This window comes from Glycine max, chromosome 1, assembly GCF_000004515.6.
Source record: "Glycine max cultivar Williams 82 chromosome 1, Glycine_max_v4.0, whole genome shotgun sequence".
NCBI classification, from domain to species: domain Eukaryota; kingdom Viridiplantae; phylum Streptophyta; class Magnoliopsida; order Fabales; family Fabaceae; genus Glycine; species Glycine max.
In genome coordinates this window covers 46388965-46405111 of record NC_016088.4, presented here as the reverse complement: position 1 = coordinate 46405111, position 16147 = coordinate 46388965, and the positions used below count along the sequence as shown (strand labels likewise).

Below are 16147 nucleotides of genomic sequence, written 5' to 3'. Positions count from 1 at the left end.
AAAAAAGGGTAGGGAAACAGAAAGGGGAAAGGCCGAAACAACCAAAGCCAAATTTCCTACCAAAATTCGACCTTATAAAGTCCTATTGATCCATGATGATTATGCATATTATCTTTGATTTGATGGGAAATGATTTGCAAAGTCAATCTATGACATATTTGTGGTTTGGAATTGAGATGAAACACTTGCATGTGTGAGACTTTGTACACCTTGAGCGGTTTTCCTCTATTCGGTTGGACCCAGTGTTTCTTCTAATGTTCTTTTAGAGACGAAATGATAATGTCTTAAATCTCATTTTTGGTTATGAGAAATTCTATCTGCATGCTTTCATTTCCCATCAGTCACATTGTTTTTCTTCAAAAAATGTATGTTGTTCTGATCGGTTTAGGGGTCTGTTTCTTTGCTAAGTGTGTTCCCGTTTTAGTGAAAGATTTCAAAGACTATCAATGTCTTTTGTCAAGACTATCAAAGTCTTCTTTACATTTTAAAGACTATCAGAGTCTTTTGTCAAGACTATCAAAGTCTTCTTTACATTTCAAAGACTATCAATGTCTTTTGTCAAGACTATCAAAGTCTTCTTTACTTTTCAAACACTATCAGTCTTTTGTCAAGACTATCAAAGTCTTCTTTACATTTCAAAGACTATTAGAGTCTTTCGTCAAGACTATCAAAGTCTTCTTTACATTTCAAAGACTATCAAAGTCTATTGTCTTGCAGAGACTATCAATGTCTTCTGCGCTTTACTTTTCAAAGACTATCAGAGTCTTTTGTCAAGACTTCAATGTCTTCTTTACATTTCAAAGACTTCAATATCCTTTGTTAAGACTTCAACATCTTTTTTACATTTTAAGACTTCAATATCTTCTTTTACTGTCAGACCCTAATTTCGTCCAGGGACTATCATTCGCTAACGTTTTGATTCTTGCTAGCCGAATTAAGTTGTTTGACACCAGTTGTCGTGCAAGACGAAAGATTATTCAACATTTCGGTAAAGAATGCGTAAAATACCCAAAAGGGAGGTCAAAAGGGTCATTTTAAAGCTTTTTCTGACCCCTGGCTCACCCAGGCTAGCCTCTGCCTCGCCTAGGCTCCCAAATAGCTTAGGGGTGAAGTAACCAACTCGCCTGGGTGAGCAAGGTTACTTCAGATTGAAGCAACAGCTCACCTAGGCAAGCTCCAGCTCGCCTGGGCGAGCTGCAGATCAACCAAGTCCCCTCAATTCCAATAAATAGGCGTGAGGAGGGCTAAATAAAGGATTCAATTTTCAAACATTGAAAGGATTTAGTGAAATTTGAAGAGAAAAATGAGGCTGAGGCACTACCGAATCGCAACCGTAATCGACTTCTACATCGTTCTTCGTTCGGTGTTCTTCGTTTGTCATCCGATTAGTATTTATTTTAAGTATTTAGATACAATCTATGCACCCTTAGGGGTCCTCTTTGTTGCTTTGTACATCTTCATCTTATTCTTCTACCATCTGTAATCTCTTTTCTTCTTGTAAAGTGAGTTTTGACTGATCATTTACATCACAAATCATCTTTTAATGAGTTTGAAAGATAATAAGTGAAACCAAGATAAAATCAACATGTAATTGATTTTTTATCCTTAAAAGTCACTTGAATCCATTCAAGGTCCAACGCCTTAACGGTCTCTTTTGTTTTTGTCGATTAAAATGAACCTTTCAAAAGTTTAAAATCAACTCAATGCACAACTTTCTTGCTTTTAAAGAACTACGTAGGTCTAAGTTCCTCATCGCACTTGAGGATACGTAGGAGCAAGGGCAACGCTCTTGTCGACCCCAAAAAGTAAAAAAAAAAACATAAAAAAGGGAAAATAAATAAATATTGAAGTCATGATTTTGCGCACTCGATTAAAAGTTAGCGTCCCTTGTGACGGACATGTGGGGTGCTAATACCTTCCCCGCGCATAAACAACTTCCGAACCCATATTCTTAAAATTTGTAGACCCCCTTTTTTTTGAAGACGAACCCGTGAATCTTGCCTCGCCCTCCCGCCGAATGGTAGGTTGCGACAATGTCTACAAATTTTATATCAAAAAATCTTTTTTGCACATAATCACAAATGAAATAATATATTATCTCAATACACACTTAGCCTTTGAATGTCATATGGGATTTTTAGACAAATTGATTGCACTAGTGTTGTCACAACATAATGATATATTATTCTCAATACTAGAGTAATCTTCTAATTAATATTTTACTCAAAACAGTTGTGAATAACAACATGCAACAACCATGTACTCAACTTCAAATATAGATAGTTCAATGGAGTTTTGCTTCTTACATGCCCAAGATATTATACAAGGTCCAAGATAATGGCATCCGCCACCTATACTTTTTCGTTCAACTCTATCTCTTGCATAGACTGCATCACAATATCCTACTAACCTTAAATCTAGAATTTTCTTATAGACCAGACTTTGGTTAGTAGTGCCTACTAGATATCGTAATATCCTCTTAACAACTTTGAGATGTGACTCTCAAGGATTAGACTAAAATATAGCACATAGACATACACAATACATGATATCAGGTCTATTTGCAATCAAATATAGAAGTGATCCAATCATACCTCTGTAGATTGTTTGATCTACTAGTTTACTTGATTCATTTTGCTCAAAGAATTTGAAGCATGGATGGGAGTTTCCATTACTTTAGCATCTTCCATCTTGTACTTCATTAGAAGTTCTTTAGTGTATTTATGTTGATGAATGAATATACCTTTGTCATGTTGCTTCATCTGAAGCCCTAAAAAGAACTTGAGATCTCCCATCATGCTCATTTAAAACTCAACTCCTAGAGAATCTACAAACAACATAGGGTTGGCCTTTGAAGGAAGACTAAAAAACAACTATCTATAAACAAAATGCTCATAGCTCAAGTACAGTCCTTGCTACCTTCATTGTTGGAACCATCGATGATTGATTTAAGGACATGTGAACACCACCGCTATTGGAGGAAGGGTTTTCAACGACATCAAAACCATTAGGATCTTGAAATAGATATGAACCGTGTTTTTCTTAGTGAACCACTCACCCATAAGTCTAGAAGTATATCTTCAAGCAGATTTGATCGTCGGTGTTGATGCCACCCTCTAGATTTGTCCCTGGTCCTCCAAGGCTATCACTTGTGTGGCCATGCTTCTAACATGTTGACAAGGACGTCATCAGAGGTAAAGGTGGCCTTGGAGGGGTTGTTAGGGGAAAATTGGAGGAGGAAGGGATAGGAAGGAGCGACAGATGGAAGAGGTCAAAAGAAAAAGTATAAGAAAGAAAAGGCATAGATGGTTGTTGAGAAGTGAATACAACACTTTCTTATTCTCATATTTTTTATATTTAAGGTTATTGCACATAAATTAAGAAATATTTAATGGAACTAAAAATTATTATATTCGGACTAAAATCTCCTTATTTAATACTTTGATCTTTGATATTTATACCACTAGTAATAAGTCTTAAATAAAAGTATATTGTATTTGTGGGAAAAAAACATTAATTAGACTTTCAAATTTTAAAGCATTAGTTGTTTTGAAAAGAAATAATAGAAAGTTAAAACATCAAAAAATATATAAAAGAGATAGTATTGTTTTTGAATAATAATAAAATTGATGTTAAGTTGTTTGTGCGTAGGTCAGAACGTAGAATGAAATGAATTCATTAATTTGAAGGGAAAATTTATAATTGTTCGATCAATTTTGGACCGAAAATTATGTTTTAGATCAAAAAATCAATTTGACAATTAAAAGTTGACGTCAACTTAGCTGGGCTTCATCAAAATTGCAGGACTGTCTCTTCCATTAAATTTTATATTATAATGTTATTTTTTAATCAATATCAACATTATTTATTTAAAATAAATGTGATGATTCCATTTCCAGCTCAGCTTTGTCTTGATACAAGTTGGTAGTATATACTACATAGTACAAGTTGTCCAACGACCATAGTATTAGTAGCCGGCCATTTCAATTCAAAGTAACGCGTTTGACAAATCAACAAAGAAAGATCAACTTTAACATATAGTATAATGCTTGACCTCAGTCTCATTATACTGTATAGAGAGTTTGCTCCATCTTGATCTTTGTGTACGTTGTTGTGACTGTTTCGGTGTTTGTGTTGTGCTTAATTGTCATGGATGCAGCTTTGGGGGCTTTGTTTGGGGAATTGCTGAAAGCCATTTTGCTCGCAAAAGACAAAGCGATTATGTTCAAGGAAACCATGGACCACCTCGAATCCACTCTGAAATCAATAGAACCGGTGATAAGAAAGATAGAAAAGCACAACAAGAAGTTGGGGCGTCCGAAGGAGGAACTCGAATCGCTGAAAACAAAGATGGAAAATGGCGCGAAGCTTGTTTCCAAGTGTTCCGAAATCCACAAGCTAGATTTTGTGACCAAGATTCGTTACCAGAGTAAACTAGAGGCACTTGAAGACTCTCTCACGAAGTTTTTCGTCATTGACCTGGCAGCTCAGACGGCGAGAGATCAGAAGGAGACCTTGCGTAAGGTTAGAAGAATGGTAAACGCCGCTAAGAAGTTGCCCTTCAACTCAGTTGATGAATCTAACCCTAAGCCTGCAGGGGAGGTGATTGAATCTGAGATCGAAGCTGAATCAGATTATGATGATGCAGTGAGTGTCGATTCTGCACCCATCTGTGAGAATGAGTCAGATACTATTTCTCATTCTGATGAGCAACAAGTAAGTCCTTTTACATTATTCTAGCAGTGTGCTACTTTTCAGAGAAACTATTGTAGAATACTATGTTTTGTGCATGCAACATTATTTCGTTACAGCTACTTATTTTATGCAACCTTTTTTTAGATAATTAAGCGTTACAGTTCTGCAAAAGTGATGAACATTAATTTGATATAATTAAGTATAGAATAGAAATATCTTCTGGATATGAAATACCATGATTGATATTTTCTTGGTGTCCAAACGAGGAGTGCATGTAGCTATATTACAACTTGTGGGAGGAGTACCCTAACCCCCATAGATCTGACAAATAGTATTTTTATATTTCTTTTATGAATTTAGGTCAAAATTAATGAAGGCGTGGATTCAAGCGTCATACAAGGTATACAAATTATAGCTTAAATTTTATATATTAATTGTGATTGAATATGCTTGCATTTACGTGGATCTTATTCTCCAATATTCTATTAAATTTCCCACAATATTGGTGCTTTTCTTTTCTCTCTTTTATTCTCATAAAATGTTTCGAACGTCATCACTTTTACTTTTAGACTCATATATTGTAAGTAGTATGTATTCCCTTAAGAAAAAACAAAGCAGTGTACAAACTCCAAAAAATAGTGAGAGTCCGTATCCTTGTCAGCATCTGCGTGTGTAGGGCATTCCATGTGAATTGGTTGCTTCAGGCACCCTCCGATAGGAAGAAGCTGCAGCATAAGTCCAAAAGAAGCACAAACAAACCAACATACCTTGAGAACTATGTGTGACTTTTGTGAATGTTAGATAACAGCATAGCTTTCTGTTTAACAAAATGCTAAGGTTTGTTAGTAGTTATTAGTGGCGTAGTCTGTCAGTAGTGATATTAGTGGAACGTGAATTCTATTAATAGTGGAATGTTATCCAGGTTAGCACAGAAGCTTATATAAGCATGAAATAGAAAGCAATGAAGATAAGATGAATTTCAGAAATTACCTTAGTGTAGTAAGGAGGTCCCTTGTCCTCGAATTCAAGGTCTCTTTCCCGTTATCTTTCCCTCTGTTTGTCCTCAAGATGTTGGGTGTAGGAAAACAAAACCTGGATTCCAAATTAAAGTAGGTGTAGGATTGAGTGAATGAAGATTGTTGAGGAGGCAGAGCCATTTGACAGCAACGAGAATGGTGTAGATAGTGAGGAGGATGGGGTGGTCGAGTTCTGTGTCTCTGACCTTGGCGGCGAACATGACGAAAAGGGATAAGCGAAGGTTGGAGGGAAGGATATGGCAGCTGGGGGGCTCCGAATGGACCTGGTGAATGGCGGCCCGACGAGGGTCGAAAGAGGATGTATGGGGCTTGCCATTAGCAAAGAGTTGGGAAGCTGCCATGGGAAGGGGAGGCGGCATGATTTCGGCTATTGGCGGTGACTTTGCAGAGGAAGAAGATGAGAAAAGTTGGCAGGTTACCATGGGAAGCAGAGACGGCATGATTTTGGCTGGTGGTGGTGACTTCCTAGAGGAAGAAGATGGGGAAAGTTGGTTGGGTACCATGATATTCAATTTCAAGAGAATGACATCGAGTTTGGAGTCCATGGAGGCTTGGATCACGACAAAGCAGAGTTGAGCAGCAACAAGTTTGGCAATGACGACCTCGAGGCGGTCCAAACTGGCTGAGGCAGGTTCGGCTTCTGCCATTGAAGGGTGACAAGTCGGACCAATTGATAGAGGCAAAGGGAAAGACAACGGGAAAGGGACCTTGAATTTGAGGACAAGGGACCTCCTTACTACACTAAAGGTAATTTTTGATATTCATCTTATCTTCATTGCTTTCTATTTCATGCTTATATAAGCTTCTATGCAAACCAGGATAACATTCCACTACTAACAAAATTCACATTCCACTAATATCACTCCTAAAAGACTATGTCACTAATAACTACTAACAAACTTTGGCATTTTGTCAAACAAAAAGCTATGCTGCTATCTAACGTTCACGAAAGTCATACATAGTCCTTAATGTATGTCAGTTTGTTTGTGCTTCTTTTGGGCGTGCTGTCATGGGCTTCTCCTGCAACTTCTTCCTATCACCCTCTCAATTACTTGAACTTGATTCTTTCTAGCAAGAGCTAATACACCATATCATTCCTTCTGTCTAATTTATAAACTTTTATTTCACTTGTTTTATCTGTGTGAATAAAAAAAATACTAAAATTTTACAATATTCAAGTATATTTTTCAATCAATTAAATTAGATATTTTTGGTTTTATTTCACCTTTTTAGTTTGTCTATAATATTTTTTATTTTAAAAAAATAAAAATCAAATATTTATTTTTCAATTATATACTTCCATTGATTGGTACTCCCTCCGGACCAGAATATAAGCAATAAAAAAATAATTTTGGATCTAAATATAAATAAATATTAACTAATTTTTATCTTATTTAATGATAGTATTCATATTATGTCATTCATTTAATAAAATCTTATTTCATGTAAATCATTTATTCTTATTTTCGAGTATTGCGATGAAGGATATTTTAAGAAAGAAAATAAATTTTAAATAAATTTTTTTAAATTAAATATTATTAACTGAATTTCTTAATTCATATACTGATAATTAAATTTATTTATATTTAAGTTTGGAGGAAGTATACTGCTTAAATATTTAAATGACTCGACCAACTTGGAAGAAGATTCATATCACAGAAAATGGAAAAGTCAACCAGTATCGTCCACCCACAAATCCCCTTCCCAAAAAAATCCAAGGAGTGACATATAAAGACCTCCAACTAGCTTTTATGATATACCTGGACATGCATAACAAAAGGACGCAATTTGATTCACTCCAAAACAGCATCCTTGCCACTTGTAAAATCATACAGGACATCAATGCTAGTTAATTGCCTGCGTTTGCTGTCGTAAAAGCTTGTTTGCACTATAGCTAGCTAAAACTAGCCCTTCATCAATCATCCAACTACTTGTCCATGATGTTAAGTTGTTAACCTCGATCCTTTAATCCAAATGTACCTTTTTCATTCAACTACTTGCAACCTGCAACATATTAGTGGTCCCACCTTAAACACTAGTTCATTGTCCATGAGTAACCAACCTCCTTAAGCACTACAATATAGTTTACCAAAATGCTCAAGTTCTTTCTATGGCCTTTAGTTGGTGGTTATTACAATACTTTACATTAGATACCATCATACTAGTATTACAAATAGAATTAATAGGTATACACTTTAAACATAAAAAATTATTCAATATGAATAAACTTCATCATCTGGATTAGGGTAATTATCATCCTTCTTTCTCTTTCTCTTACACATACATGTAAAAAAAATAATGCAAGTAATTTGATTCCCTTCGATCTCACTCATCACCACCATTCCCATCATCCAAACCTTCCTCGTCTGGATGGGTTGCTTTATTGGTTGTTTTCGAGGATGTTAAAGTAATTAAGACCCTTCAACAACTTCAATTCCCTTCTAAATTGATTAATTAAAGTAATTAGTTGTTTTAACGTTTTCGTACTTTCTAATGGTGTGACCAGTGTGACTACAACAAATTGTTTAATTCACATTAAAATTGGGTTTCACACATTCCAAGCATTAAACGTGACTACATACAAAATTGAAGCTTTTGGGTTGAAGAGATTAATATTTTAACGCTTTTTCATGCACACCCTTTAATCCTTCAACCACATTAAGAGACATCATTTTATATACTATACACACAGTCACCAACACAAAAAGCTTCAACTAGAAATAGAAAGGACCGTGCAGTACATATTATAGGAAAATATGTCTGATATTTTTAGTTTTTAGAAAATTAAAGAATAATTTAGTTTATTTTTTAAGAGTTGTTATTTGTTTTAAATTTTTAGGAAATCTTTTAGAATTAAAAAGTATATTATCTTTTCTAAGATATTATTTAAATTGAAAGATATAATCTAGAATTTATTTCCTTTTTTTAAGATTATGATTTTAGAGTCCATAAATAAGAGTTTTTTAATATCAGAAAAATCATTCACTTGAACAGGGTGTTACCCCACCTCCCAACCACAAACAGGAGTAATGTCAATAGTTTTTGCAAGTTCCAAAAAAAAAAACTTGTCAAATATGAAAAAAGGATTTGATAGTTTTCGTTTAAAACTTGTCATATGGGTTTGACAAGTTTCATAAAAACTTGTGACGAAAATTATATCTTGAGGTTTTTGCAAGTTTTCCTTGTCCATACAAATTTGTAATATCCATTACTATGAATGAATTAAACATTAAGAGAAGCTCCTACACAGACATATCTCTTTCTCCTTCAATAATATATTTCCTTCCTTTTACAAATATATCTCACACACAAAAATACACAAATATAACATATTAGTGTACATATATAAATAATGATACACAAATACCTTATTATTTAAAACACTGCACTAACACCTTATTTATTTTTATCTCTTCTTTTATATCACTTTACAAACCCTATCAAACATTTTTTTTTCTTTCTAGGTGTTCATGTAAAAATTTTCATGTACATATATGCTCACATTCTCTCTGAACTTATTGAAGCAGAAGAACCACCTTCAATGACGACTGTCATCGGGCCTCAATATTGTGCTGAATTTACCACCTTACTAGAGATTGTTAGAACGGTGAAGACTTTCGGCCCTGATACATTCAGTGTCGCAAACGTCAACGACGACATTGTGTTCAACCTTTAAAAGCCTTCCTTCTTCTCCATTCATGAACGATATACCTTATTTGATGAGCAGAAAAACCCTATTGTCACTCTGCACAAAAAGGTTTGAATTTGATGAAATATGTTTAAATCAAATTTACTCTCTATTTCAAAATAACTAATGTTTTAGCATTTTTAAAAAAAATACTCCAAATAAATTATATTAATCTAATAATTTTGTGATATTTTGTTTATCGATTTTTTAATCACCACCACTAATTAGCTAATATTTATGAAGAATAAAGATATTTTAGTAAAATTATTTCAAAAAGAATTTTTATTTATTACTCTTCATAATTTGTGTAAAAATAAATACTATATGTTATTTTGAAATACAGAATAATATATTAATTAAGTGCAGCAGAGGTCTTATATTGGATAAGATTTACTGATATTTGTGTGCTTTTAATTATTTGTGTAGAAAATGACAGCACATAATCGTTGGCAAGTTTTTAGGGGTAAAAGTGACCAAGCAGATGATTTGATCTTTAACATACAGGAGCACCACATGATCCAGCTAAAGACCAAATTGGACGTGTTCTTAGCTAAAAATACCGAAGAAAATGATTGTGACTTCAGGGTAAAAGGAACTTGGTCCGGCATATCTTATGTTGTTTACGCCGTTCCGTCTAACAACATTATAGCTCAGGTAAGTTCTTTTATTTTTTTTCGTAAAAACACACACAAACTATTTACCAACAAGTAAAAAATTTCTAAGTGTTAGGAATTGTCTTGTAGTTATAACTTTTATATAATGAAAATTAAACTTTTAGCATGAACTTTAAAGATATCACTGATAATAAAAATGTATGTTTAAATAAAATTTTAATCCTTATAATTTATATTTTTATTGTTTAAATAAAGTATTTTAAAAATGAGAAATAAAACTAATCTAATCATTAAAAATAAAATAAAAAATTATCAGGATAAAAACTAAAAAATATTAAATTATAAAAACTAAAAATATATTTATGTTTGTAATGTATTGTATTTACATTTGATATATTAATGTTCTACACTAACAATTTTTTCTGTTTATGAGTAGTATGAATTGTTAATATAAAATTTCAATTTGTATATTAAAAATTATAATTAATTGTTAGTAATGTTAATATTTTATATGATAAAACTGAGATCAACATTTTTATTATTTAATTTTTAAATTGAACAACGATATCTGTTCGTTTTTCAAACATTAATTACAGTAAAAATCTAATCCCTACACAAGAGACCAATGTAGCACAGCCAGCAAAAAAAGAAGTGATTGGGCCAACTGACTCAATTGACCATCTTTCGCGGGAGTTTCTATTCACAATACCCAATTGCTATTGGCATTACCTCATCACGTGGGTGCCCCAAAATTACCCTTTTGACGGAAATACAACAGAATCATATTTTCATTGCATATATGCAGGTGAAAATAATCAATCATAATGGAAACACGATTTTGTTGTATAAGTTTGCAACGAAATTATATCTTCGTAATTTTTTTTCATACCTCATATAGGCAATAGAAACATGATTTTGTTTTAGACTTTGATACTTATGAAATGGAATCATTGTTGGTTCAATCTCCTCGTTCCCCAACTAGAACCACAACCACTCAAATATCCCAAACCCACCATCCCACACCATTGACAACAACAACAACATAGATTTAACAACACATTCAACAACAAAGCCTAAAAAAAATCCAAAAACAAGAAATAGATTTCGTGGGGGGCAAGGGGAAAAGCCAGAAACAGATGGAGGCAAGGGGAAAGAGCGTGCGGTGGTTGGGCGGTGGATCTTGATGCACTGTGACACAGTTCTAGTGGGGTTGATATCTAGCTTCAAAACCCGCAGCGGTGGTGGACTCCTTAGTCGTGAATGGTTTCAAAACCCAAGACTCTCTCTTTGTCTTTCTGGGATTTGGACTCCTTGGTTATGCATGGCCAGAAACACTAGGGTGACGACGACGACGACTGCAAGGGCGACAACAACCTTGGTGGATGATAGTGGATTGTTTAAGGGTGAGAAAATGAAAATGGAGAGTCGGTGGAGAGTAGTTGAAACAGAGAGAGAGAAAGGGGAAGGTGTGTGGAAAAATTGAGCTAGGGGTAATTAAGTATTTTCAAATGTTCTAGTAATGTTATTAGCAATTATGGTAGTGGGAATAGTTGTTCCCTTCTTTGGCCTATGATGTTTGTAATGAAGGCTTAGGCTTTGATCTATTTAATTTAACTAAGGAATGACCCAAGAACGCAAAAGAATAGGAACAAATAGAAGCAACAAAAACAATCATTAGGTAATATGAGCTCTGACAGTAATGTTTGCAACTATGATAATATCTATTGGCTCAAATTAGGGGGAAAGGTTGTGAGAAGAATTTTGGAATTGGGAAAGGCTTTGGGGATGAAGTATGATGGGAATGAAGAGATATTGTTAAGGCTTTGGTGTCCATGGAATTAAGAGACCAACAACAGATCCCAGACATTGAGAAGAGGACAAAAAGAGGAGCAAACATAGTGCCAATATGAGATAGAAAAATGGTTGAGAGAGGGGGTGCACTTTCTGTGTGCAGGAAACAAATAAAATTTCTTTCCAAAAGAACTATGATATGCTTTGTGGAGTACCCATGAGATAGAATGGACTTTTTCCCTTTCAGTTGGAGCAACTGAAGGTATTTTATGTATATGTGACAATCTATCTTTTGATGTTACTTCTTGCTTTAGGGGATAGGGAGTATGGAAACAAAAAAAAATTGTGAGGTAGTTGTAGTGAATGTTTATTCATTATGTGATAGAAGGAAAAGATTTCAAGGTTGGAAAGAACTAAAGCATAAGAGAGCTAGTAGTATAATCAAGTTGTGATGCATAGTATGGGACTTTAATTATGTGAGAAGGCCTTTTGAGAGGGAAGGGGTTGGAGATGGGATGTTATGACGGAGGGAAAGGGAGGAGTTCAATAATTTTATTGAACATATGGAGCTTGTTGATGCTTCTTTGGTTGGAAGAAATTTTTCGTGGTATAGGCCAAATGGGTTGGCCAAAAGTAGAACAGATAGAGTCTTGGTTTCTTTGGAGTGGTTTGATATTAGGTTTGGTTGTACCCAATATATTCTTAATAGGAATATATTTGACCGTTGCTTGATTTTACTCAAAGACTCTACTATTAATTGGGACTCAAACTGTTTAGGGTCCTTGATTGTTGGATGAAAGAAAAAAGTTTTCAAAATATGGTGAAGGAGGAATGGAGTGAAATGAAAGTTGAAGGGTGGAGGGCTTACATACTCAAAGAAAAAATAAAAGGGTGAAAAAAATGAAAGAGTGGAATACACATGGGTTTGGTGATATGATGTTAACAATAAACGAGATTGAAAAAAATAAGTGATCTCGATAGAAAAAAGGAGGAGAGGATGCCAAGACAAGAGTTTGGGGAGGAATTTTGGAAAATGACCACATATGTAGTATCTATTTCTAGAAAAAAACTCTAGATGTTGATGGGTGAGAGAAGGTGACCACAACTTTAAATTTTTCCATTCACTTGTAAAATGGAGAAGGAGGAAAAATGCTTTGAGAGGTGTATATGTAGAAGGGAGATGAAAGGTAAGTCTAGGTATTGTGAAGGAAGAAGTGACAAAGTATTTCAAGAAGAGAGTTAGTGAAGTTGGTGGACCTAGACTAACTTTGGAGGGAGCTAGCTTTAATCACATATTGGAGGAGGAAAAACAAGTATTAGTGGCAGTGTTTGAACAACAAGAGATAAAAGAAGTAATTTGAGAGTGTGATAGTCAAAAGAGCCCTAGCTCGGATGGTTTGAATTTTAATTTTTTGAAGAACTTTTGGGAGGTAATGAAGGAAGATATTGTGAGATTTGCGTCTGAATTCCATAACCGTGGGGTCTTACCTAGAGGAAGCAATGCTTTTTCATAGCTCTTGTACCCAAGATGAAGGACCCTATGTCTTTGGGAGAATTTAGGTCTATTTCTTTGGTGGAAAACATGTATAAAATATTGGCTAAACCCTTAGCTGATAGATTGAACAAAGTGCTATATGAGGTAATTCACAAAAGACAAAGTATCTTCTTGAGTAATAGATTTTTACTCCATATATAGCACTTTGATTGCAAATGAGGTAGTTGATGAGGCTAGAAGGTTGAAGAAGAAATGTATTATTTTTAAAGTTGATTATGAGAAGGCTTACAGTTCCATCAATGGGGAATTTTTGTTTTACATGCTTAGAAGATTGGACTTTTATGAAAGATGAGTGGGATGAATCAAAGCATGTTTATCATCTAGCTCCATTTTGGTATTGGTGAATGGAAGCTCAACTTCCAAATTCAAGGTGCTAAGAGGTTTGAGGAAAGGGAATCCTCTAGCCCTGTTTTTGTTTAATGTTGTAGTTGAGGGCCTTAGTGGTATGATGAGACAAACAATTAAAAAGGGTATCTATAAAAGATTCTCAGTGTGCAAATTGGAGGTTGGAGTTAATTTACTCTAATATGTTGATGACATGTTATTTTGGGGGGAAGCTTCCTTGAATAATGTTCTTGCCATCAAAAGCATGTTGAGGTGTTGTGAACTTGTGTTGGGCCTCAAAGTGATTTTTCATAACAGATTCTTTGACATTGGGGGCGGAAAATGAAGACTTGAAAGTTATGCAAATAATATGAATCATAAGTTACTTAAATTACCCTTCACCTACCTTGGTATTCCAATAGGGGCCAATCCTAGGAAAGCAGACACATGGAAGCCTATTGTGAACCAAGTTGCTAAAAGATTGTCTTCATGGAAACACAAAACTCTATCACTTGTGGAGAGGGTGTGCCTTTTAAATTCGGTAACTTATTCTTCACCTCTTTTTTATATGTTTACGTTTAAAATACCTAGGGGAGTGATTATAGAAATAGAGAGCATGCAAAAATGTTTCCTTTGGGGAGGAGTGCGAGAGAAAAAAAAAATTGGGTGAGTTGAAGAAGTAGAGATGGAATTTGTTTTATCAAAAAGATGCCTTGTGGGATAAAGTGTTTGATTCTAAATATGGTTGTTGGAAGGATTTATTAGATGCAAATGTGCCTAATATCTCTTCTATTTGGTGGAGAGACTTTTGTTTAATATGGGGGAAGCCAAGGTGAACCTAAGTATTTTGATAAAATGGTGAAATGTAGGGTTGAGAATGATGAGAGAGCTAGGTTTTGGTTACATAATTGGGGTGGTGATGATACTTTTGCTAATCTATATCTGAGATTGTTCTCAGTTTCCCTTCAACAAAATAAAATTCTTTGTGAAGTAGGTAGTTGGGAAAATGGAGTGTGGAGATGGTGTCTAAATTGGAGAAGGCCTTTCTTTGCATGGGAAGAAATCCTGAGAGATGAGATTCTTACCTTTCTTAATCAAAAAGAGGTGGAAAATTGTTCGATTCACTCTTGGGATTGGTTATGTAATAAAAGTGCTTTGTATTTAGTAAACTCCATATTAGGCAATTATTGAAATGGAAGATGGCTGCCAAGAAGATCCGTAGTTGCCGGCAAGTATTTGGAAAATTCAAGTTCCACTTAAAATTCATTATTTTATGTGGAGATAGATTGCCATAAAGGACAAATCTAGCCAATAGGGGTGTATAAATTAACTATGTGTTGTGTCTGTTTTGCTCATTGTGTGAAGAGACTATGGACCACATCATTTTCTCATGAAAATAGAGCTCTAAAGTATGGAATGAGAGTTTGAAGTGGTTGGGGCAAAGTTTTGTGCTCCTAGGATCGGCTATCATTCATTTTTCTCAACAAAAGGGTGCCAAGTCATATAAACGTGCCTCTAAGATTAGATATATTTTGTGGGGAGTTATCTCTTGAAACCTTTGGAAGAGAAGGAACATTCCCGTTTTTAATCAGGGAGAATTTCAGCTTCAATAGATTTTGCACGATGTTATCTTCTTTGTGCGGTAGTGGCTGAAAAACTTGTCTATTGAAGATGTCCCAGTATTTTCACAATGGCAAGCCCAACCAGCAGCTTGTATTCAGAATCTTATTTTTCGTTGATGCTCTTCTTGTTGGGTTTTGGATGGAGCATTCCTGAGGGAGGCTAGGATAGGGTGATATAATTACTTACATGGCTGGAATAAGTGAAACCTGGTGTCTCATCCTGTGACTAAGTACTCGACATTGACTCTGTTTTAGAAGGGACATATCTTTTTTTGGGTATATATAATTCTTATTGACCTGGTTACATTATTAATTATTTGTCATAGTAATAAATATCAGTAACCAGATTTTGTTTCCTTTGTGTAAATCTTAGTATCGTTAGTATCTTTTTTATTAATATATTGATTTCCTTATCAAAAAAAACATTATGCTTATAATCATAAGCACTTTTTATCCCCCTTTATACTTCGGCTAATGCAATATTATGGGAAATTGCAGATTTCTAAATACATTGCTCGTGGAAGAATTGGGGCCTCTAAAGAGAGTGCCGTGGTCAGAGTGAAAGCCAATGTTGATTCTGCATTCATTGTGGCACTAACTATTGTCATTCTTAGGAAAACCTAAAGGCAAGCATGGAGTATGTTGATGTCAAATTTGATTTTGGTTCAAAAATTCTAAATAAAATTGTGATATAATAAAGCATAACCTGCTATGGTTCATGCACTCCCATTTGAATGCTTCCCACAAGTAATGATCATGATATCTATCAATTTATGTTGATTTTTTGCCCCAATTTTGATCATTCTCGAAGAAAGCTTGAG

General features: G+C 34.6%; 1 protein-coding gene across 2 annotated transcripts; it reads left to right on the top strand.

The window, feature by feature from the left end:
• Positions 1 to 4014: 4014 nt before the first annotated feature.
• LOC102669362 (uncharacterized) lies at positions 4015 to 16147 on the top strand. 2 transcript variants are annotated; one of them, XM_006573343.4, is made up of 5 exons: positions 4015 to 4716; positions 5056 to 5095; positions 9257 to 9489; positions 9847 to 10074; positions 15825 to 16147. In XM_006573343.4, exons 1-3 carry the CDS (start codon positions 4150 to 4152, stop codon positions 9406 to 9408), a joined length of 759 nt encoding a protein of 252 aa, XP_006573406.1. In that variant the 5' UTR covers positions 4015 to 4149; the 3' UTR covers positions 9409 to 9489; positions 9847 to 10074; positions 15825 to 16147. The 2 variants fall into 2 exon arrangements, with proteins under 2 accessions (XP_006573406.1, XP_006573407.1); XM_006573344.4 differs by having other exon boundaries at positions 9260 to 9489; positions 15825 to 16146.